This window comes from Epinephelus lanceolatus, chromosome 18 (assembly GCF_041903045.1).
Source record: "Epinephelus lanceolatus isolate andai-2023 chromosome 18, ASM4190304v1, whole genome shotgun sequence".
Classification (NCBI taxonomy): Eukaryota; Metazoa; Chordata; class Actinopteri; order Perciformes; family Serranidae; genus Epinephelus; species Epinephelus lanceolatus.
Genome location: NC_135751.1, coordinates 26,784,422 through 26,808,497, shown reverse-complemented (window position 1 = coordinate 26,808,497; position 24,076 = coordinate 26,784,422). Strand labels below are relative to the sequence as shown.

The 24,076-nt window shown below is 42.5% G+C and overlaps 1 protein-coding gene across 1 annotated transcript in view; it reads left to right on the top strand.

Annotated features, from left to right (window-relative positions):
* The first annotated feature begins 3,537 nt into the window (after window positions 1–3,537).
* Window positions 3,538–24,076, top strand: part of fam20ca (FAM20C golgi associated secretory pathway kinase a) — a 58,396-nt gene continuing 37,857 nt past the window's right edge. The window contains exons 1-3 of the mRNA XM_033644276.2: window positions 3,538–4,222; window positions 4,908–5,092; window positions 10,533–10,611. Of these exons, the coding sequence (XP_033500167.2) occupies window positions 3,672–4,222; window positions 4,908–5,092; window positions 10,533–10,611 (815 nt within the window). The 5' untranslated portion in view covers window positions 3,538–3,671. The remainder of the gene's footprint in view (window positions 4,223–4,907; window positions 5,093–10,532; window positions 10,612–24,076) is intronic.

Sequence of the window (24,076 nt, the reverse complement as noted above, 5' to 3'; positions counted from 1 at the left end):
GAGAAGGCAGGTAGTGTGTTTTGACTGCAAAACATCCGTGGAAGAGGAGTAATGTTTGTGGACAATAAATAATCTGATTAGAAAGTCTTTGATTAAAACAGAATTGTTAATGTCTGAAAATAAAGTTTGAGTGGACAGCACAGCATGAGCCAAGATTTCCAGAGACAGACTTGAAACACATTCAAAGGTGTATGATGGAGTACATGCAGCACCACATTATAGGACAAGCAGACACAGGCCAACTGTATGTGGTTAGTAATGAAGGTCAAACTTCTGTAAAAAGCTTGAGACCCAGCTATTTTTCTTAGGAGCTGGTGGAGATCAAACCAGAGCTAAAGTACAACTAAATGTTGGACTAATTTTGACCAGCAAGCAGCAACCTTTGCAGCTGAAAAAAATGAAGCCAGTGCAGAAGTGCCAAAAACTGTAGTTCCTCCAATGGCCACTTAAGGCTGGCTCCAAAAGCCAGTCAATCACCATAGTCCCCCCATGTTAAAATGTCCAACTTTACAGCCTGGTACAAAAAAAGATTTTGGTCTCTATAGCTAATATCCCTGTTCATGACAACTGTTTAGGTGGTGAATCGTTATGTAACACCCTTTTAAATGTTATGTTTAATGGTATGCATAATTAAGGGCAGGCCACTTCCAGTGACAGGCTGTCTGCTGATATCCTCAAGCTCTCAGTCGGATTCACCCCTCGCTCCTCCATGGCTCCACCCTTTCATCCAAATATGGTCACCTCAGTCGCTTTTGGCTCCAACAAAACAAGATGTCGAAGGCTGAAATGCCAAACTCAAGGCTTCAAAATGAGAGTCCACAAACCACTGAATGACGTCACGTTGGCTACTTCCATTATTTTATACAGTTGATGGTGGCCAGTAACATAACTCCAACTCCATGTTGCTCTGTCTCTTGAATGCATAAGCACAAAATAGGCACAAAGATAATGAAGTATTAGGGCTGAAAATCATTTGAAAAATTATGATAGCAGTACCAATACAAGTACTTTTAAAGTGATACCGATACCAATAAAGCTTTGGTATCCTTGTTTTTTAGAATGGAAGTATTTGGTTGCGTAAAATACCACCAGGCATACAGCCATACTTCCGAAGATTATGGTTGCATCTCAGCACGTCGGACTGCCAACTCAATCAAATACACAGCCCTGGACTTCACCACACAACAGAATGTATGGTTTGTAACTGCTGCTGTAGTGTGCCAGTCCCAAATCGCATTAAGTTAAAGAATGCTTGCAGTGATTGGCTGCAAGCAATCACTGCACACAAAAAAAGATCGAAGAAGTTTTGAAATCACCATTGTACATAAAGATGGGAAACATGACAGCTCCCCAAAAGTGAAGCCAAAACATCTTGATCGCCCCCTGGTGGCTGGCTGCAGTATAAATCATTAACCTGGCCCCCTTTATGTTAGCAGATGGGACATGGGCCAAACTAAAAGATCAAAGTACACGTCAAATAATTTTTCCTAAAGATGGTTTCTGTTCTTTTAGGTAATTCTCATCACACTGATGTATGTTCAAGTGTTTGTTTTCTGATAAGTTGTTGCCTAATTAGTTATTTGACACTATAAAAAGGGGGTTTGATGTCATAATTGAAAGTTATGTGTGCCAATCAGTGTGCTTGCAATCAATGCTGCTGCTTGCAGTTATGTGGAAGGGTGTATGGGCAGGACTTTGAGACTTGATTGCTACTGCACAAGCTGGCTCCAAATCACCAGGATATTCTCGAAATTTGGCTTCATTCTTGTACAGAAGGTGTGATTTGAGACAGGTTGTCCATCTTTACATACAGTCTATGCTTTGTATTAGGTTATTTCAGTTGATATATTAAAAGTATTTATTACAGATACTTAGCTATAGAAAATATTTTAGGAATATTTACTGTGAGTTCATTTTTGCTTTAATAGCAGAGTTGGTTTTGGTTGAAGATTCATGAACCAGACACTTCTGAATCTTTCATTTATTTATGTTCCTATCTATTTATGTATTGTAGTGTTGTGCTTTAGAGGCATATGGTTGGTGCAAAAACAGTCGGTGTAGTAATCTGTTCCAAAGATCCACAGAGAATAAACCGACAGCTGTATTGATTGATAATCTTTTGTTTTGTTATTAAGCAAAAATGTCAAACATTTTCTAATTTCACCTTCTCAGCTGTGATAATTAGCTTTTCTCTGCTTTACATCATTGTAAACTGAATACATTTGGGCTTTGTGGAAAATGTTATTCACTGTTTTCAGCAATAAAATATGTGAAACAAATGATCAAGGCTCTCAGACGCTGGAACAAGCATGTCTGAGAGTGCAATGAATCAGATTGTGTAGCATGCAAGAAGGAGGTCTCAATCACACACATCTGGTACTTTGTATTTCTGCTGATGTGTGCGAGTTTATAAATCAGCCGCCTTGTCTCTCGGGAGCTTAATATAGATTCCAACAATCTATGTTTATCAAAGAATGTGGGTGTGTCGGTGTGAGTGAGTGTGTTTTGCCCAGGATGTTTGGTTTTCTCTCAAGAAACAGACTTTTGTGTCTGGTATCAGTGTAATAGTCTGCATGTGTCAGCTTCTTATGGATGTTACAGTGGATTTAAATGTTCCCTGGTTTTGCTGGTGACCCCTCGGCTCATCCTCCCAGACTGGCATACAGCAGGTATACACACACATTGTCCTTCAGATCATATTTTACACAGCCAGGATGGTGTTTCGGGTTGTGCCGACGCCCTCTGGCTGCGTACAGGGGAGTTGCAGCCTCAAAAGGTTTCAGCTTTTCCTCCCTGAAGCTCGCCTTTCATGTCACTGGTGCTGTATGTGCAGACGCAGCCAACCTCTTCCTCGTGACGCCACCGAGGCTGGGCTCAGAGGGCTCCGATCATAATATTTAACACACCCACCCTGGATGAACACTTGGAAGGAAGACAAGGCGGTGTAAACGGGTGGGGGGGGGACAAATGACAACCAGGATCCCTGCACCTGCCAGCCAGTCTCTGATTTGACTTCAGCGAGGCTTTGCAAACAGCAGGAGCGGGACAGCATCCAAGCATCTCAGCGGATCACCTGTTCTTTTTTATGGAATTTCCACTTTCTTTCTTTTTTTAATTATCAGTTCATCCTAAATACAAGGAAGGCTGTGATTTTTGGTGGGACTATATTGATCTCTCTTGTCACTTTTTCAGTTGTGACACATTTGACAGCTCACTCCGTGCTGGCAGCAACACAAGGAAGCAGATTTGAGGAAGAATATCGGTGCTTTTAACAGGACCCCCTCTCCCTCCCTCCTTCCTGATACCTCTTCTTAACGATTTATTTAGCGGTCCGTCCTCCTGACACTGTATCCTGCTCAACAAGGCAATGAATGAAGAGCACTTCTTGAGCCGCTGCCAGTGAAGTGTCCAGAGCTCACAATGTGTCCACCTGTCTGGGGATGAAGAATCTGGACTATTGTAACAAAAAAAATAATAGTAATAAAGACAGAGCACATCATGGAGTTGTTAACATAGGCTGACACGCATTATGTGTGCCATGATCACAGTAAATCTTCAAGCCAACATCGCTGCTTTGTCATCGCATAACAGTGTTGGACATCAATGTCGGTGCCGTAAGGTGCGCTGCGCTTAAAGCTTACTCTGCGTAAAGACAAAAAAAATACACAAAGATGATATTGTTTCGTAAATTCAGAGTGTTCATACTCATGGTGTTTTTGGTGGCGTGCACCATGCACATTATGATAGACTTGTTACCGAAACTCGAGAAGCGGGCGGCGGGAGCGGACAGCGGGGACGGCGGCTGTCAGTGCGCTCACCACCCGGGCGGGGAGTCGCAGGGCTGGGGGAAGCAGCGCGCCATGTCGGCGGCTGAAGCGGGCTGGCCTAACAAGCACACGCTGAGAATCCTGCAGGATTTCAGCAACGAGCCGAGCTCCAACCTCACGTCGCACTCTCTGGAAAAGATCACAGCAGCCGTGGACAGAGCGGAGTCCTTCAGGCGGATGAGACCGTCGGCGGGGAAGGCGGAGGACCACAAGCCGCTCATCGGAGACGCGAGCGGGGGTCGGACCGTCCCTGCCCACGGTGGCTCCCGGCTGTCTGCTCTGTTTGAGCATCCTTTATACAAGGTTGACCTTCCTTCCCTCACGGACGATGACACTTTGTTTAACGTGAACACAGACATCAGGTTTTACCCCAGAGCAACAGGGAACCAAGCATGGTAAGCTGATGGGGATTTGTTAAAGTTAAAGGGTTACAAGTGGAACACACTGCTTTAAACATATCTGACTGTAAATGGGATGCAAGCAGGGGACCAAAACTAGGTGGTAATACATGTTTGCTCCATGAGGAAATAATCTGCTATCCACTCTGAAGTGAATTAAATATGAGCTCCTGTGCTTTCTGATGCTGGTGCAGTTCATATTGTTCATAATGTCCATGCAGGCCTACAGATCATGAGACATCTGCCTGTGCACATATCTATCTGACTATATGTCTGCCTGCCTGTTTGAATATCATCAAATCAGCCAGCAGACAGGTGCTTCCATCCATCAAGTCAGTTTTCTCTGCCTCCACTATAATGTCCACTCATCCATCTGCTGCATCCACCCATCTCTCCTACTGTCATGCCATCTTCTCTCTGTAGGCACGCAACTTATGAGTTACTATTCTTTTTAATATTCTCACATCATACCAGTCAATTAAACCGCACTGTAACCTCATGATACTAACAAATCAGTGTGTTGCAAGAATGAAATGCTCTGAGCCAGTTTGTCTGATACAGTTAGTCTATATGAAGAGACTGCAACAAACACTGTAATTACATAGACTAAAAATAATCTGATCAGGAATCTGCTTGCAGCACAACTTCCTGTTAAACCTCCTCTCCTCTCCCTGCTTTTCAGGCACAATGAGGAGGGGAACGATGAGGAGGAGGAGTTCTCTCCTACAGGAGAGGTGACGGCGGAATCTTACCCCAACTGGTTACGCTTCCACATCGGCATCAACCGCTACGAGCTGTACTCCAGACACAGTCTGGTGCTGGATGCTCTGCTGAAGGACCTGGTCACGCAGAGGATCACCAGCGTGGGTGAGTCAGCCAGGGAGAGCTGTATGTAACCAAGGTGTGTGTTTGTGCGTGTGTATATGTCAGTCTATAGGTAAGATGCAGAAGTCTGGGGCCAATAGTAATCATGTGTTATTGGCCTCATGTTGTCCAGCACCAACATGATCACTAAAACTTGAGAAGAGTGTGTCAATGAAATATTACTTTTGTGTCATTTTTATTCTGGTTAACTGTAGATCAAATAATTGGTGGCCTACCTAAAAATATCTTCATGACAGTTATATTTGTCTCAATGGAAATTTTTACTATCCTGTGGTATGATGAAACTTGAGAGGCCTTTCCACCCTGCAAGAGTAAAATTATGTTGACTCATTACAATAATATGATTCATATTGAAAAAATAAACCTGCACCAGGTTGAGCCCTAGAGTGATGTGTGTGTGCACCTGCCTTGTCTTGAGTGCACAACGAATCCCAACATGTGGGCTCCTGACTGAACAGACTGTGTGCGCATGTGTGTGGGAAGGAGGCCACAATCACACACATCTGGCCTGCTATCTGCATTTCTGCTTTTGTGTGCAAGTTTACAAACCTGCCGCCTTTTCCCCTGAGGAGCTTACTATAGATTCCAACAAACTTTATTTATTAAATAATGTATCGGTGTGTGTGAGAGCATGTGTGCGTCGGCCAGCGTGTTGGTTAAAGATATGCGTTACAGCTGCTTAATGATTGTATTCCTTAAAGCTCCGGCCTGCGCTTGATTTCGTCTGACCATTGACTGAAAACATGTGCTGTGTCACTAAATTGAAAGTGAGGATGGATAACAGATGGGTAGAAGCGAGGGATCAACTTCATATTGCTGCTAAACATTTTCAGGCAAACTTGGAGAGAAACATGCAAGAAGAATTTCCCTCTACAAAGTTTGAATGTCTAAATGTTGCTTTAATTCCTAGGTATCCATTACTGTCTTTCATTTGGAGACACTTTGCTTTTAGATGATTAATAAGTGCAAATTGTATGCAGGAGTAAATGAACTTGAGCATCAAGACGAGCTTTGAGAAATTCTGTTTTGAAAAACTGAGGAAAGTAAAAATATGCCAAGGTGCAAAGGCGCCATTAAAAAAGTTTCCTCCAAATGTCTGATTTTTTTTTTTTTAAGAAAAAGACCTGCTAAAAGACTAATTTGTAGTTTTTTTCCCCAATTATTTTGCTCTGTAAATGTACTATATTGTAGTTTTTTCAACTTCTCATTATACTGATGTCATCTTGGACAAATCTCCTGAAAAGACGTTATCGTTTTTGCTATCGTGGCTTCATAAAAACTGGGCAGTGAATATCAAAATATCATCCACTGGTGCATGTTGTTATCTCTCGCTGTCTCCACTGTCTCACTGTTAGGAGCCTCTCACAGGCAGCTCACAATCATTCATGCCACATATCTCCGTCTACACTTAGTAGTTTGTGTTTTCGGTCCTCTCTGTTTGTAATATATAAACCATCAATCTGCACCCAGACACACCTATAAAAACACTGTCTGCTGAAAAGAAAACCTGGTGCAGTGTGTGTGTGTGTGTGTGTGTGTGGCTGGAAGTGGAAGCATGCATTACAGCTTTTGTGCCCCATAATTGGCACGCACACTCACCACTTATCTGTCTCGCTACAATTACAAAACAGAGACAGCATTAGAAAGTTTCTCTGTTCAGCATTTTCTGTGCAATAGTGCCTCCCTTCCTCTGTGTCTGTCTCTCTCTGGCCTTTTGTCCAGTCTTCAGACGGACTCATAAATCATGCGCACAGTGCTGTGAGGTGGCACAGGTGGGAGCGGGGTGGATTTATCATCACAGCACGGGGATGGGAGGGGAATCTGATGATGGTGGGCGAGGCCTGGAGCTTTGTGAGAGACCAGAGAACAGGATGGTTTAGAAAAGACATCGATTCATTTGCAGACGCTCGGAGAAACAAAGCAAGAGATGGATGGTTAGATCAACAGGGGCACATACATCCACGCACACGGATACTGAGACAGATGGCCTTTAGGAGACTCAAAAGAATGTCCTGTTGGAAGTTTACTGTTCAAGTCCTGTTTGATTGCATGTCAGTGCAGATACAATCCAGAGAAACAATCAGCTGAGCTTTGCCGGGGTTTTTCACGGAGGATTACCTTTCGTAGTTTCCAATTAGAAACTAAATTTTATAAACGTCCAGCACAGAGCAGAGAATTGAGGTCAGCTCCTCAAGGATTGTGGCTTACGGGTTCAAGGTCACAGCATTAAAACATGGTCAGGTCGTTTGCAATCTCTCAAAGGTTTTAGGCCTGCTGTATAGCTGCACCAAGTTTAAAGATTACTCGGGGGCACCATCCACTTGACCTGGCTGCAGCAAATCTGGCACGTGTGTAGGCCTAATGCTCTCAGTGCATTCTTTGGCTTTGATTTCACTCAATACTCATCCTGTGTCATGAAGAAGAGGCATTGACCCGAGGTTACGTAGGTTGTACTTTGTGCAACAGTGGATGTAAAATCCAAAAGCTTTTGAAAATGAGTCACGGTAATACCAAGGCTTGCCAGTGGTGAGTAAAGCAAAGTGAGACAGACAGAGCAGAGTGGAGAGAATACGAATAAAAGGATGACATATACAAACAAGGAAGAAGGACACCAAGGGAGTCAATAAACACAAAAGACAGTCCTGTGTAGGGGGTAGAGTGAAGCCGGCTACTCAGCCAGCAAGGCATTTAGTAAGAGGGTCCACTACAGGGGGCTTATGTTGATATTGGGGTTAGGCAGAAGCGCTGTGTTGTGTAATATGCTCAAGTTAATGCGCTGTAATAAATGGGCAAATCCCCCGAAAGCCTGTCCATTATGACAGAAACACAAGGCATTTAGACAGGCCTGGCGGTCTCTTTGTTTAAGTCGGAGGCAGGCAGGAAGCTCACGGAGAGTCTGCGTCAGCCCCTGGGAGACACCGTGGATATGACTGATAGTCAGAGACATGTGCCCTGGCTCCTCTCCCAGGGTGCAGGAGGTCGGTTTGGTAGAAGCGAGAGGAGAAGTTGTTGTGGAGAGTCCAGCGTGCCCGAGCAAATCCTGACAATGTGTACAGAGAAACATCTGGTCAGAATCAGGTCTGTCATGCAGGGTTTGCACGTAGATGGAAACATACAGTTAATCTTTGATTTGATTCAGGAAATTAAGTTTTGTTAATCAGATTTTCCAAATGCTAATTGCACTGTAATAATAATAATAATAATAAGCTGCTGAATTGTACTTTCAGGGGACTTTATGTGCTAAATGTTCTAAAGCAGTGGTTCCCAACTGATGGGTTGTGGTCCAAATGTGGGTCACAGATTGATTCTGAATGGACCGCAGATGACTCCCAAATGTAAAAACTTGTTATAGAGCACTTTACTTTGAAGTACAGTGAATTACAGTGCAGTTTCCTGACGTAAAGTGAGTGACTAACAGACAGCTACTTAACAGAGACAGCAAACTAGCTTGATGACATGGCCAAACACAAGTATGATGCTGAATGTATTAAACTGTGTGGACTTTGAACTAATGACTAAGGAGAAATCTGGACCCAGTGGCTGGACCAGTTGGGAACCACTGTTCTACAGTAACATGCATGCTACAAGAACACACAGTTAGTGTGTTACACTGTAAAATCTGACTAGTAGATCTTACTTAAAAAAAAAATCTAGGAAACTGATTGCCTTGAAAAAGTTAGGTAAATATAACCATTAGTCTAATGTTTAATTTATAGCTAATTGTTAGTTTAGGAAAAATTTAGTTGTATTAACTTAATTTTGTGAAGTCATTCCAACCTCTAAAACAAGTGAAATAAGCATATCCTTTTTTAAGTGTTAGCAACTTAAATAAACCAAGTTAGTCTGACTTAATTAAACAGTTGTGTTTACTCAGTAGAATTTAAAACACTAGCCTTTAAACATTAGCCTTAGATAAATATGCATATAAAACAGACATTTTAAATGATGTCGCTTGATGCTTTAGGGTTTGTGTTATGCTTTGCTTATGATGCTCTGTTGTGTGCTGGTGATTTATGCAATACACGAATGACTGATGTGCAATACTGTTATGATTTTTTATGTTTTTATGGTGTATGCTTAATTTCCTCTGGACAGTTATTGTAAGGCAGCAATACTTGAAGCTCCTGAGTCCAAGAAAATTTCCCAACAGGGACAATAAAGCATATCGCATCGCATTGTATCATATCCTATCCTATCATAACATATCATGTCGTATCGCCTTGTGTCGTATCGGGAAAAAAAACATGTATCTTGTAGCATGACTAAGAGGATTTTTGAATGTGGTGGACTTAGAATATCTGCAAGTTTTGTGTTGTTATCATCCCAAAGTAAATATAAATGTAACTGAGTAGTTTGCAACCAGCAGAACACAAATATAAAGCACAGTGTTAACACTTGTTCACGTATCTTCTTACAGTTTGAGGCACATACATAATAAGTTTGATGAAATTATCAGGATTATTTTTATAAGACAATACATTTTCTAAATGCTACTGAGTAAACACAACTGTTGAATTAAGTCAGACTAACTTGGTTTACTTTAGTTGCTTACACTAAATTATACTTGTCATGTTTTAAGCTGCAGCAAATTAACAAAAATAAGGAAATACAACCGAACAATTAGCTATAAAGTTAACTATATATATTTATATTTATCTAATAAATAAACAAATCAAAAGCTCACAAAATATCATGAATATCATATATTGTTCATTAAACTAAGACTAGCTTAACTGCCTTGATAATCCATTGTGAGACACACTTCATTCAAACTCAACAGAAACAAAATGTAACTCGCCATAATCATCTTGGCTAGTCTGTTCAATGTTTCAACAACCACTAAATCTGGTTCGGTTGAACTGAACCCTTAATTCACAGAGTAAGTTGTGAAAACATGCTGGCTCCCCACACCGTGTTCCCTCGCTGTCTCTGTCTGCTGTTGGTCTGCCCGCTGAGCTGCAGCTTTGACCCCTTCTTTGGAGGCAGACCATGAAATTAGCAAAATAAAAAATCACCCAGAAACTCGCCCCAACAAAACAACCAGTAATGGCCAATGTATTTGTCCAACCCTACTCCGTTACACTCGGAAAAATTGTCCATTTCCAATTGTATCCCGCCATCAAACCCAGAACTCGCCGTAGTTGTCAGCAGATGCTTTTCACGCCACTTCTCTCTCTCAGTCACACCCAGCTCCTAACTGCCACAGTTGCACTTTGATTGTACAGTGTCTGGCAAATTGGTCAGCAGATGTGATAGCTCTATTATGCAGTCATGCAAAATTGGATCCTCCAAATTGGCAAATAATGAAACAGCTGTGCATATGTGTGGGCATATTTCTGTGTGTTAATGTCTATGTGTGTGTGTGTGTTTACTGTTTGTGCTTCAAATACTAATCTAACATTTCGATTGTTTTTCCTCTCAGCCATGAAATCAGGAGGCACCCAGCTGAAGTTGATCATGACTTTCCAGAACTATGGACAAGCGCTGTTCAAGCCCATGAAGTAAGCAGACTACATTTACATGACTACACCACATCATCTGGTTATCGCAGACATTATCATTGTTAGAGTGCCCATCTAATGGCGGTTTCTCTGCTTGAAACATTTCTCAAATTACAGCAAATTTGCATTTTCCCCCCCTAAAATAACTAACATCAAAAATCTGTTTGATACACTTGGTTTGATGCGCCCACTTGTAATTCATATGTTTCAAGAGGGCTACGGGAAATCTCATCTGAATTGCTCATCTGAAGTGCCAAGCACTGCCGCTGCATCTTTGGTTGCGTTCCGATACGCAGCTCTCCCCTCTGTGTGATCTTTTTCTGTCTGCTTTTTAATTAACATCAACAGGCTTATGTGTTAATTAAAATGAGCATTGAGCCATTGTCAAGGCGTCTTTTGGGAGGCATATATGCTAGCAAAGGCGCGTGGCACATGAAAAAGAAATAACCTCCCTCTCAGCTGTCTGAGTTTTGCCCGAAGAATTCCCATGCCGACGCAGATAAACAGCGTCCAGGCCAACTGGGCTGCGATCAGAAGTAATTGCTCAGGAGCCCGGTGTGATTGCTATGAAATGCAGAATGGTTTTCTACATGAGAGAGCCTCAGTGGAGAGTATTAGATTCTGGGAGAGAGACATGGAGACGGGCAGAGAGAGAGGGTGTTTGTGTGTGTTTTTAGAGTGTGTGTTTGTGTAACTGAAGCTTGTGAAAGCTCAATGTCACATCTTGACAACCTGCATAGGTATAGTTTGTGAGGATTCTTTATTTCAAGCGAACCAAGCCCATTACCATACCAGCCAAAGCCACATGAGTGGGAGGATAAGAAGTTCAGGCCTGCGAGTTCGACATCAGCCTGAAAATGAATGATGAAATCTTGCTCCTGAATATCTTTTCACTGTCAGGCCTTGATTTATGGAGAGTCTGCAGAGTTTATTCAAAGTTTATTCACCTAATGCTTGGTGCTCATATCCCTTATTCAGCTCCTCTTTACCTGGATGCGGTGCAACTCTATAGCTTAATATATACACACAAACAGCAGCAGCGGCAGCGGTTCAGAGCTGCACACGAGTCATTTTTCCGTGTCCTAACTTGGCATTTCATTTGAAGGTCAGTCAGTGGCTGAATTATGAGATCATGGCGTTGTTTACTAAACTAGCTGCAGAGAATATGATCCAAACAATAGCAATCTGAGCATCTATTGTAGCTTTCATACACGCAAACCTTTCAAGTCAACAACAGAGCCCAGCAGGCATCAATGGCATAGTCATATCTGACAAGAACGGAGATAACCCTCTGCGTGTTTGTGTGTTTGTGTGTGTGTGTGTGTGTGTGTGTGTGTGTGATGGGGGTAAATTTAAATAGATATTTGACTGGACTAGGCATTCAGGGGCTGCTTCTAGGCAACATGGGCAATATGTGCAGCGTATGCATGAGCTGTGCAAATGTGATGGCAGGAACGGTCAAAGAAGGGAGAGAACGTTGTGAGGTGTGGTCAGGCTGTGGCTCTGTGCATCGTTGTGTTAACGGAATAAGGGGAAAATTATCAGCAGTCATGTCATGCCTTGTTATACATACAGGGGTAGGTTTCATTTTGTTGTGTCAAACAGAGAACAAGTAATGAGTCCCTTAGGAGTGAAGGTTGTGTCAACATGTGAAATGTCAGCACGACAATATATATGCAGGGTTGCCGCAGGTCTGGAAAGTACTTGAAAGTGCTTGAATTAAAAAAATCAAGAACTTGAAAGTGCCTGGCGTTAAAGAGATCCTTAAAAGTGCTTTCAGAGTCTGCGAGTGAGCCTCTATTGGTTACTTGACTCTCAAAAAAATTGAACATTGTGCAGTGTGTTTAGTGAATCCAAATCATACACATCCTTGCCTCCCACCCTCCCATCAAAAGTAACGTGAGTGCTTTTTCCCGCTGATCAGCATGCCTGGCAAATGCTGGTTTAATGACCTGTGGCTACTCAGCCCAAATCACAAATAGCTAATAAAAGTCCTAAAAAATATATTTTTGGTAAAATGCACTCACTGAAAAAAAAAAAATTAAACTAGAGGAAATGAACAAATCCTCTCTGAAAAGTTGTGCAAAAGCTGAAAAACACAAACATGCAGTACTTTCAAATAGTGAGCTATGCTATATTTTCATATGTGGCTTACTTATTCATGTTTAACAGTTGTTATTAGTCTATATCAGTGTTAAGTAGTTGTTATATGTGAAGTGTTTAGTAATGGCTGTGACCATAAAAATGTATCCACAAAGTTAAACTGTGCTAATTTAGCTGCTAGCTAACTTAATTTCCATGTCAGGGGCAACGTTACTTTTGTAGCGTGTTACAGTAACGTAATACTTTTGGCAGTAACAAAGTAGTGTCGCACATAACTAATAGGATTTCAGTCGGGATGCACAATGATATTGTCATGTCATCGGCCCATAATGGCTCTAAAATGAACTATTGAAATTGGCCAACATGCATTTTCTTATTTTGCACAATGAATAAATATTACATACATTGAAAGGTATTGTATTTCATGTCTCCATCTGCTGGTGGGCCATCACGCTAAGAGTATGTATGCATAATATGATGTTAATTCCACTATGGAAGAGAGCTGATGATCACAAAACTTGGATGGGAGAAAAAAATGAAAATTTCAAATGAGGTGCTGTATATTGGCATATCAGATATTTGCAAAAACCAACGGTGTGCATCCCTAGATTTCAGTAATATTACAGTTAGGTGTTTGGACGAGGGCTGCTGAGGGTTGCAGTTGATTTTGCTTTCAAAACTGGACACTGACCTCTAATTTTTAAGAGAAACAAAAATACAAAATGATGAAAAATACAAGAGGCCTTTCCTTTCAGTCCAGTGCTTTAGTGACTAGGTGAGCTTTAACGCCACATTTCAAAACGCTACTCATTAAGAAATGAGATGCGACTGTTGGGCAGCGCAGTGCGGCCAAGGCTAGCTAACCAGTGGAGACTAGTGGGTAGGCAGTGGGCACTCTTTCCGCATTTAACGCAGCTCGCCGACTGTCTGTCTCCCAGATCTGGGTGGTCCACAGTGCAGTAAACTAAAGAGTAACAGAATTAACCTATAAACAGGGTTCCTATGCAAGTATGGAAATAAATTTGATCAATTTCCAGGAATTAAAAACTATGGAAAATGAAAAATAAAGTATGGAAAAATATTTATGTTTCCAGACTATTACCACTGTTCTAAAATACTGTTTTCTAAAATAGAAAATTAGGTATTTCCAAAAATAATTTAATCAATCCGGGTCGTGTTTTATGCCGGGCCAAGCACAGTTTGTGTGAGAGCAAACGTCTCAGAAAACATACCGCCCCTTTTACCTGATTGACAAGTGGTATGTCCAGTCTGCTGCCCCATGACCCTCCTCCAGCCCCCCAGGTATCAAGTTTCACTCCAACACTGCACCTTCGACAAGAAGATGAGTTTCGAGTGGTTCACAATGGGTAGATGCAAGTTTTTGGATGGATGGCTTGACAGTACCGTATATAAATATACTGAATAATTAAATTCCTAATTGGCCAAGGATTCTCAATTCACACACAGAGCTAGATGCAAGCTTTGTGTGGCATCGCCAACATGGGGGAGAAGGCGATTCTGAGCCACATGACAGGAAAAAACACAGACGTCTCGTTACTGCATCGCTTGCACCCAGAGTCCCAAACTTTTTGCCTCAGCCCAGACATTGAACTTACCTGAGTTTTTATTTGCATGCCATTATGGTACTTGGCTACAATCGCCTATTAAGAATAATTAAATATGATGTCAAATATGATACACTGATATATTTACTCAGATGTCGCATATTCTCTGGAAAAAAAAATGCAGAGAAGTCTGGAAATTAGAGTGGAAAAGTATGTAATTTTGAAATTCCAAATGTGTAGGAACCTTGTATAAATCGATAGACATAACTGGTCTAAAATATTCTCGGCAGTTAACTGTTAACTGAACTAATTAACTGTTGACATCCCTAGTTTTGACCAAGAGTAAAGCCAAACTCTGGATCAATTGTTTGACGTTCACAAAAACTCTGGGGGAGTAGTTATTAGCTCCGCTAGCCGTGTTGTGGCCTCCAAACAGCGACTGTTGGCAGCTCAAACTGCCAGAAGAGTAAAACAGAGCTGTAGTTCAGTTCTCGAAAAGTGCTTAAAAAATCATTAAAATAATTATTGTCATTACAAAAGAGTAAAAAGTGAGTATATTTGTGTTTATGAGTTATGAGACTCTAAAAAGTACATGCTTGAACTGTTTCACTTTAAAGGGACTGTATATATAAAACACTATGTTATGTAAGAATGTAAAAGAAAAGTGTTCATTTTGTACAGTAGATGCAAGTAAAACAGTCTTTCTCAGTTGCTGACAGAAACTCTTTTGACAGTAATTACATGTCAGTTTCTGAATTATATGCTACAGATTCCCGCAGCTCTTTATTTAGCCTGTCATATTTTATTCAAACTCCTTGCTTTGACTGTCACAGTCATCTGTCTCCAGTGTTTACAGATATCATACAAAAGTCCTCGGAGCGGAAATACAAAAATATCAGAGTTTTCTGAGAGAAATAATGTAGAAAAATAACCTTTGTTCTACTTTTGTTAACGCACATCATGACTTTTTGTTGTTACTGTCATGGCATTGATGTGTCCCACTTTTATTTTAGGATCTGTGGTGCATTCTGGGTACAGTAGTTCAGAGTGACACTGTGTTGCATTGTTTTTTTTTTCCACCTGTCCCATTGTGCAGCATCAAGTGGTGCTTCAAAGAGGCTTTGATGTTACGGGCCTCCTTTGAGCCGAATGCAAATCTGTACACTGGCATGGGCCAGGAGACTGCACAAGCTGACAGCTTGCCAGACACCTCCACACAATGTTTTCTCCGCGCAGCTCTGGGAAAAAAAAGTTTGGAGCTCCGTTTTATCTGTCTGACAAACTCTGTGATTGTGTTTGGTGATTTAAAGCGGGTGCCCACAACGGGGTAGAGGATGCTCGTTTAGCTTTTCAAACTGCAATTTGGTTAAGTGTTTTAGGTCACGACGGCTTGTTTTCCCCCACAAAAAAGGATTTCCTCTGATTTGTGTGCCAGCCAAATGTTTGTCATCCACCCAAGAATTTTAATCCGACAATCAAACGTGTACAAACATCGTTCCTCAGTTAGGATTTTGTAAATGAGGTAAATTCATGAAAAACTGCAGGTCATAATACCTCGACTACTGAAGAATAAAAAAGGGATGAATCATTTTCTTAAAATGTTAGCCAACAAACATTAATACAAAATAGATTTAATTCAAACCAAAGATGGGGATATCAGATGGATGTGAGCAAAAGGGTCAAAGGCTTTAAAGGAAGGAGGGGAATGAAGTGGCATGTGAAAAGAGAGAGTGCTGGTGTTGGAAGACAGATGAGAAGCAAAGATAGACCAGAGGGTAGGGGAGCAGTTAGCGCTGCCAACCTGTCAAGGAACTGGGTCTTCCAGCTGGAGCCAGGTTACAGGCCGAGCAGAGACCCCTCCATTGCCAGGCCTCCGTGTCTGTCTGGCTCAAGTCCCTGGTGCCCCATCCTACCCATCCCCTGCCAAGATCCTGGTTGTGGTGTGTGTGCAGAACCACAATGTTCATGTCACGTTAATTGGATTTGTCAGATGGAGGGCTGAAGGATTGAAGAAGGAGGTGTAAACCTCAGATATGCAAAGAAAGAATTAATTTCTCCATCACACGCTGTTTGACAAGCCTGTTTCCACCCTCCTCGCTTTGATTTTGTTGATAGTCTCACAGTTCAAAATGGTTTATGCATCGCAGGAATAGCAGAATTGACTTTGATCGTCCCCGTTTGTTGTGTGCATGCCCCAGTGCTGCCGAGAGCTGTTATATCAACACACAAGATTCATTGCATGTAAACACATGGGCTAGAACATACTGTATATATAGGGCGCCCATGCCCGTCCTGCGGCACCGTGGGGAATCGGGAGACATTCTCATCTGCATGAACCAGATCAGATTTGACAAGCTCTGGCTCTTAGCGCTAGAAAAGCCAGTGGGGTTGGTCGTGAAGCCTCTTAGCTGCAGCACCCAAGAGGCTGCTTCTGCTGTTTCATAACCACAAGTCCATTTGAGGGCCTCATCTTATCTACTGCGCCCCAGTTGGGTTATGACATTCCTCCAAGGATCCACTCTGTAGAAGGGGAATTTTGAAGCCATCTCAAGCCCCCCAGTGAGCACCTCTCCCTTCTCTGGTTATTGATCTAATCATGAAAGATTGATGCTTTTATTATTGATTCAATTGCATTCATGTAAAGTGCAGGAGGAAACGGAGCTGTTCATAAAGTGTTTCTGATGGCTCGTGGTTCTTATGGTAAGCTGGATGCTGGAGACTTCACCTGCTGCTTACAATTATTTCCTGCATACAAGAACCTCCAGTTAATCTTCTTCAAGCACAGATATGACAATCCTGTGCACTCACGATAACACACATCTGGGGACCAAATGACCATGAAACTGGTTCACAGATTGAGCTGTCCCTGTTGTTCACACCAGTCGTCACAATCCTGAATAGAAATCCAATGAAAGGATGATGGTTTTCACAAAAGCCATCACATGGAGCTTCAGAAGATCCATCCTGATCCAAACAAGTCCCATTGTTAGGAACCTGAACATCTCATTTCATGGATGAATACAGCACGATTACATACACATGCATGCACAGATGCACGCTGTAAATTTACATATGCACGTGTGCATACGTGGCATGCACTGCACAAACACACAAAATCCCCCTTTGATTTCATCATCTTTTTCATTATCGTAGACCTTAAAGGAAAGGTATTCATTTTATTTTTTGTTTTTTGGTGGTATCTTTTGTAACAACGTTTCTGTAAAGAGCTTTGATGAGCCTAGGTGTAGTGCTGGCAGAGCGCACCAGAATGATGCTCTGCCACTTTTTCTTTTTTTATTGCCCAAACGAGGCAGTAGAGTATTCACAGTTTGCATACTGGGGTTCAAATCCATACGTTTTTTTAATGCTTGAATACCCAGTCATCACTAAAGTGTATGTCATGGTCAAACTTTTCATATTGACTCTTAAGTGTGGTGATTGATCCACAACATCAACTCACACGCTGCGTAACATGCAAGAAAACATTCTACCTTAAAAGTTGCAGGTAGCTGCTGGTAGCTTTTGAGCAGCAAAGTGAATTAAATGATTTCTTTTCAGTCTATAGCTGCTGTTAACTAATAAAGATGAAAAGGCAGAAAAACTTTCTTTCATTTTATACTAAAGTTTACTGATGTAAGTAAATTGCCACCGAAGGAACAGTGGCTACAGACCACTGTAGTCCAACTGACAAGTCAACGGACTGTGGGGTTTCTAGCTCCACGTTTTAGTATCAGATAAGTGAGCTGGGTACCTCAACAGAGGGGTGAAGAAATCACAGTACAAAATGGAAGGGTTCTGGTGGTACCATCCACAATTTTTGACAATGGAAATGCAAGGAAAAAAAAAAATGTTCTAAAGGCCCTAACATACCAAGCCGACGGTTGGCCGTCACCCGTGAACGACGTTCTGCACCGTCGGCACTTCGGCGTCGGCGGCTTTTCGGCCGGATGAGCATGTTGAATCGCCGGTGGAGCTTGTCGATGACAGAGATCACTCTGATTGGCTGTTCAGATTTTATATCCTTGCCCCTGTATCAAGTGAATCTGCCTGTAGTGAAACTGGGGCTAACCGGTGTTTCCTCTGCAGGCTCCACTTCACTCAGCTGCCCGACAGTACCGCTGCTTCTTCCCACTTTAACCTGAATAGCTGCAACATGACTGGAGGGAAGCATAGCCAGTTAGCCTCCACTAGCCTCCCAGCTAGCCCCGGCTCTCTGTTTGGATCCAACCGGAGCACTGAGCCCTGGTTTGTTATTCAGGTTAAAGTGGGAAGAAGCAGCGGGTTTATCGGGCAGCTGAGTGAAGTGGAGCCTGCGGAGGAAACACCAGGACCGTCTGGATGTAATAGTCCGTGGAGGTGCTGCAGTACTCGGCTGCACAGATAGGTAACACCTCGGCTGACAGGATGTGCCAGCTCACTCTGCTACTTTGTTTATCTCATGCATTCCTCGGACTTCCGGTTTCCCTTTTTGCGTTATTTCCTCTCAGGCAGGCGCAGAACATACGTGCTACTTGGCCGTCGGATGTAGTCTTTTTAGTGCGTTCGAATGCAACTGACACAGGGCGACGTGAGGCGACATAGACGATGCAACAGTTGGCTTTCGTCGCCGCTAGTTCTTTGTTGTCAGTTTGATGTGTCAGCACCTTAATATGTACTGAACTGAACTGAACCAGACTGCTTGGTGGAAATGAGGCTATGAAGGAGCATAACAGGACATAAAATGGACAACCTGGACATTACTGCTACTGGTGGTCCCAAATTGATATTTGTTTTGAATGTGGCTTCATTTGCTCTGCACAAGCAGGTACATGACATTCAAAACTAACCCAATCACCAGAAAAAATGCTGACATTGTACGATTCAACAAACACCGCCTAGATAAGCGTGTGACGGCTACCTCACTGATCTGCTGCAGCTCACATGCATGCTGTGTTCACACAGACCAGTGGTATATGGTATACTCTGGATGGGCCCCAGTGCAAGTTACTATGATGGGCCCTTGTTCAAGACGTAGGACAGCATCAACATATATATTTCATGGAGCCCTTCACTGCCTTTAAAATTCACTGATCCTCGACGAGGATCAAACATTCAACCTAAGGACTTCCAACCAGTCATCTAACAGCCTGAGCTACCAGGCCAGAGCCACTTTGTCTGTGTTTCCAAGACATTTTAACTGTCTCCTTCAGACATCAGCTTGTAAAACAGACTGACTGTTCACCTGAGAATTGAACCCCGAACCTCTGACCTTCAAACTGGTCTGAACCAGATATCCCCTCCAATACTGAGGAATTTCTAGTCCTACAGCTTGGCAGGTGTTAGCACTACATCACTTAAGAAATATTGATATGATAAATAAAGGAAAGGAAATAAACAGGGGTCAAAGCTGTTGCTCTAGCAACAGAATACCAATGAAAAGGTCTATAGTTGGCTAATGTATGTAAACTTGCCACCGTAGGAACAGTGGTTCCATAACCTTTGAAACCAGCCACAGTTTAACCGTGCACGTGCGTGCATGCACAGGCGTCATATTGTAGGTGCATTTAAACAAACTGCCCTACACCCCTGCCCACATGTGCCCTAAGAATGCTGCTGGCTCCCATGAGTTAGACACACTTTTGAGAGGTGCAGTGTGAGCTCATCTTTTGGTGTGTACACAGATGAAGCATGTTACTATAGACAGCTGTTCGCACAGCTGTGCCTCACACACATACACGCTCAAACACACACTCACACACATACTTACATATGCACACAAGCTGCAAAGAGAAGAACACTGTGGGGGTTGCAGAGTTCGTGCACCCTCCATCACCCAGGGCTGGTACTGGAAAATCCGCGAGCAGCGAGCCAAGACACAGCTGTAGCCGCTCACTCAGAGCTGTGGGTACATTACACAGGAGGTGATGACTGCGAGCCCGCACTCTGCCTGCACGCACAAAAGAAAACTAGCTCATTCACTCGCGACTGCTCACCATTTAACACTTCCCTAATGATTTTCACTGTGACAAGTCAAAAAGCCTTGAAGCACATTAAAGAGACTTTAAATGTGATGAAACGTCAAATCTTTTCACATTAACATCCTCATCCTGTGGTCGGTGATGAAGTTTTCTGGGACGATTCTGACCTCGATTTTGCACATTAGAAAAAGCTGAGTTGTCACATCTATCTTTTCACGTGCTGATAGGTTATGTAAACCGTGGCTTCATCAGCCCTTCTGGTTGAACGGTGCTCCTCGGGTTTTCAGCAGGGCCGTCCTGCTTCAGATTGTCCTCGCAGTCGTCACAATTAAGTCCACTTGTGTCATGCAAGCACACAAGACCAATCGGCTGGCAGGGGACAGAGCAGCTCAGGATGCCAGGTCATTTATCTGACCTGGCTGTTCAAATCAGTGACAGTCTGTAGAGAGCAGGTGTGATTTGTTCACAAGGTGGCAGAGATAGAGGAGGCTGTACATTTGAAGTGTGTATGTCCATATAACTGTTTATCTTTGTGTGTCCTTATTTCAGTGTTTGTATCTGTGTATGTGAACGTGTAGTTCTATGATCGACCATTGATTCACATGTTTCCATATTTGCAGATGTGTGTGTGTCAGAAGCTAAAGTAAAACAGAACAAAAGAAGAGAAAAGCAGGATATTGTAAGATGTATGAGTCAGTTAGAAAGAAAATCTGCACTGTTTGACAGAAGTGGAAAGAAACAGTTGCCTAAGAGTGTTTTACAGTGTTTCCCAACAAAACTGTAATGAAACAGTTTGAGTGTGTTGACATCCATGTTGAGGTTAGTCAGTTGGAAAAAGATATACGTTTCTTCCCTGTTCCAAAACCAAAATCAAACCCTGAAAAGTGTAGGGTTAGCTAGCTAGCTACTGAAGATATAGCCTACTGAATGTATACACATGCTGCTTTTGCTTTTTAATGATTATAACAGTGAAACAAAGGCTTCAATATCAGCAAAGTTTCCCTTTATATTCATTGTCTTGTGTGGCGATCAGCAGTGATGTGGTGGTTCACTTTTACACTGTGATCTGTAGCCTATAGTTTGGCTTTAGCTTCTAACTATCTTTGTCTTTTTAGCCTGTTGTTGCTACTGAGTCAGTTTGACATCCTGGATATATCCTTCAAACACAGACTGTAGACCCCTCTGTCTCCTCTCTCTGGAGTCACTGTTTCAGTTTTCCCAAAAAATGTGATTATATCTCATCAGGGAGTGCAGTTAGTTACAGTGTGGGCTCCATGCTTACTCCGACAGCTTGTCGGACCATCACAAAGGGGTGGGGCTTAGTGAAAGGTCAATTACATTCATATTGGATGATATTTCACCTCACCTCTGCTGTCAAACATGATCGGCTGCGTCTGCGCTGCATTTGATTTTCTCTATCTCCCGCACACACACGGGGACAGAGTGAGAGTGTTGCGGTGTCAGGCCTTCACAACATCTGTTTCTCATGCAGCTTTGTACTCTCAGCCAGGCAGCCGGAGAGGGCCAGGCCCAGCAGCTCTCCTTTAGGCTCTGGGCATTACCGACTCCCTCTGCAGGTCTTTAAGATTAATTTGGTTTTAAAGCTGCACTAATGTGGCTAAGGATTGCTCATCTTACACAGCAACCCCCCCCGCTCCACCTCCCTGCTCCTCTTTCATCCCCATCCTGACCTCTCGCCTCCTTTATTCACTCTATCAAAGACTTTTGTGTCGTCCCGCTTCAGGCTGTTGGAGCGTCAGAAGTCTCAGCATTGCTTCTACCATCACTATCATGTCAGTTCTTACTGTTTTTCTGTTGCCCTCATTTACACTTTGATTTACATTTCTCCTATTTCAGGCAACCATGTAAACAACCCCACGTAATGAAATTCCCGTTCTCTCGGCTTCACACTGTGATGTTGCTTAGCAAATGATGTGGGTTGTTTGCATGTGTTTGAACTTGGAGTGTTTATATCTGATTAACCATGCATGTATGTGTGTGTGTGTGTGTGTGTGTATGTGTCCAGTGTAGTCAGTGTGTGGGCGCTGTGATGCGTTGACCTCTTGTAGGCTGTGAGATGAGCCGGTTAATTAGTGCAATGCTATAACAGCCGTGTAACCAGCTGCATTCAGCAGTTTGTCACATCTGCCTCATCATCAGCACACACACTGTTTCAGATGAGTATTTGCGTTCGTGAAGTTTTAATAAAGACTCAGTGAAGTCTTTCTAAAGTCTACTGCCGAATTTCAGTGTGTAATGTTTTAATTGAAGTGTCAATCATTTATGTGTGTTCTGCTTATTACAGTGTGCGTTTGGGTCTTCTGCAATCAGTCACTTTATATCATTCACATCTGTCTGACTCACTTCTGTTCCATTTGCTGGATGTTCACAAAAGAAGTTGCATCTTTTCATGTTCCTCTTTCCGTCTGCGTCTCACTCTTGTCTGCGTCTCGGCTTCATGTCTATTCCTGATTCCAGAGGTCGTCAGTGCGGCATCTGGCACTAAACGTGCCTGTGTATCATCTCAAATCTCAAATCACTTCTTCTCTTTTTTTTTTGGACACACAGACACTGAAACACAAAAGACTGTCTTATTTTAGACTCCAGAGCCTTAACGTCCCCTCACACCCTCCCCGCTCCTAAACGCTTCACATAAAGACATCTCTCATGAATGTTTTACTAGGTCATCTCCTGAGGAAGTGGCGTTTTTTCGTCACCATCCCTCCCTTTCTCTCTCCCCTCTCCGTCCGTCCCTCTCTCTCTGTCTCCACCTCCCGTTCACGCTCCTTTTTGGACTTTGTTTGTTTGATTCGCTGAGGCGGTACTAATCCTCGGCTTGTCCCTCGCCTCTCTGCTCTGTATTTTTAGATTCTCTCCGTTTTCTCTCTCCGTCTAACAAGTGTTTATGCACTCACAGTGTAATGTGGCAGAGCTGTGAGTGCCCTAATCGTAATGTGATTACAGACCAACTGAGTTGCTGGAGATGATACTATGAATGGTGTGTGTGTGTATGTACATGTGTGTAGTTCTGGGTTACGGGCAATGACCCCAATCATTAGCAGCTGAAGTCATACCTTGATGTAGCATCTCCTTACAAAATAATGTTCCACATCAGGTTAGTGTTAAATTAGCTAATAAACAACCTTCAGATAATGACTAACATGCTTGAAGGAAAATCCTTTTTTTTTTTTTTTACAACCTGTTTGTCATTTTTCTTTAGTTTTGGCCCGTGAGGTTATGAGCGATTTTATCACACTTATTTGGGAGAGGAAATTAACACCGCGTGTTATCTGGAATCTGTGAAGAAATCTTTGTTTTTCTCGCATGCCTCCAAAGTGAACGGAGAATCCAAAAAAGGCGAACCTTCTTCCTGAATTGAAGTCACTTGGAACACGTTTAACAACAGCAAAACTATCAAACATCTGTTCGCAAACTCTCACACAACTCCTGCAGTATAATCCAAGTCTTATTCATCTAGCTGTATGCTCAGTACTTACCAAACACATGCATTTTTGCTCAAACGTTACTATATAGAACACTCGGAGTACGAGTAGCATGCCCAGAGTGTGCCAATATGTGTCTGCCTTGGCACACTACTTAGCTGTGCATGAGATGTGTTTTTAAAAGAGTTGTGTGAGAGTTTGTAAAAGGATGTTTTGATATAGTTTTGCTGTCGTTGCCTTTTTTTTGGATTCCCCATTCACCATAGAGGCATGGGTGACAAACAAGGTTTTCAACATGTGGTGAGAAATTCATACACAAAGTCATTTTGTGGGTGATGTATTCTAAATAAGGAAACAATTAGCAATCATTGCCAGTCAGTCTTTGAAGTGTTGACTT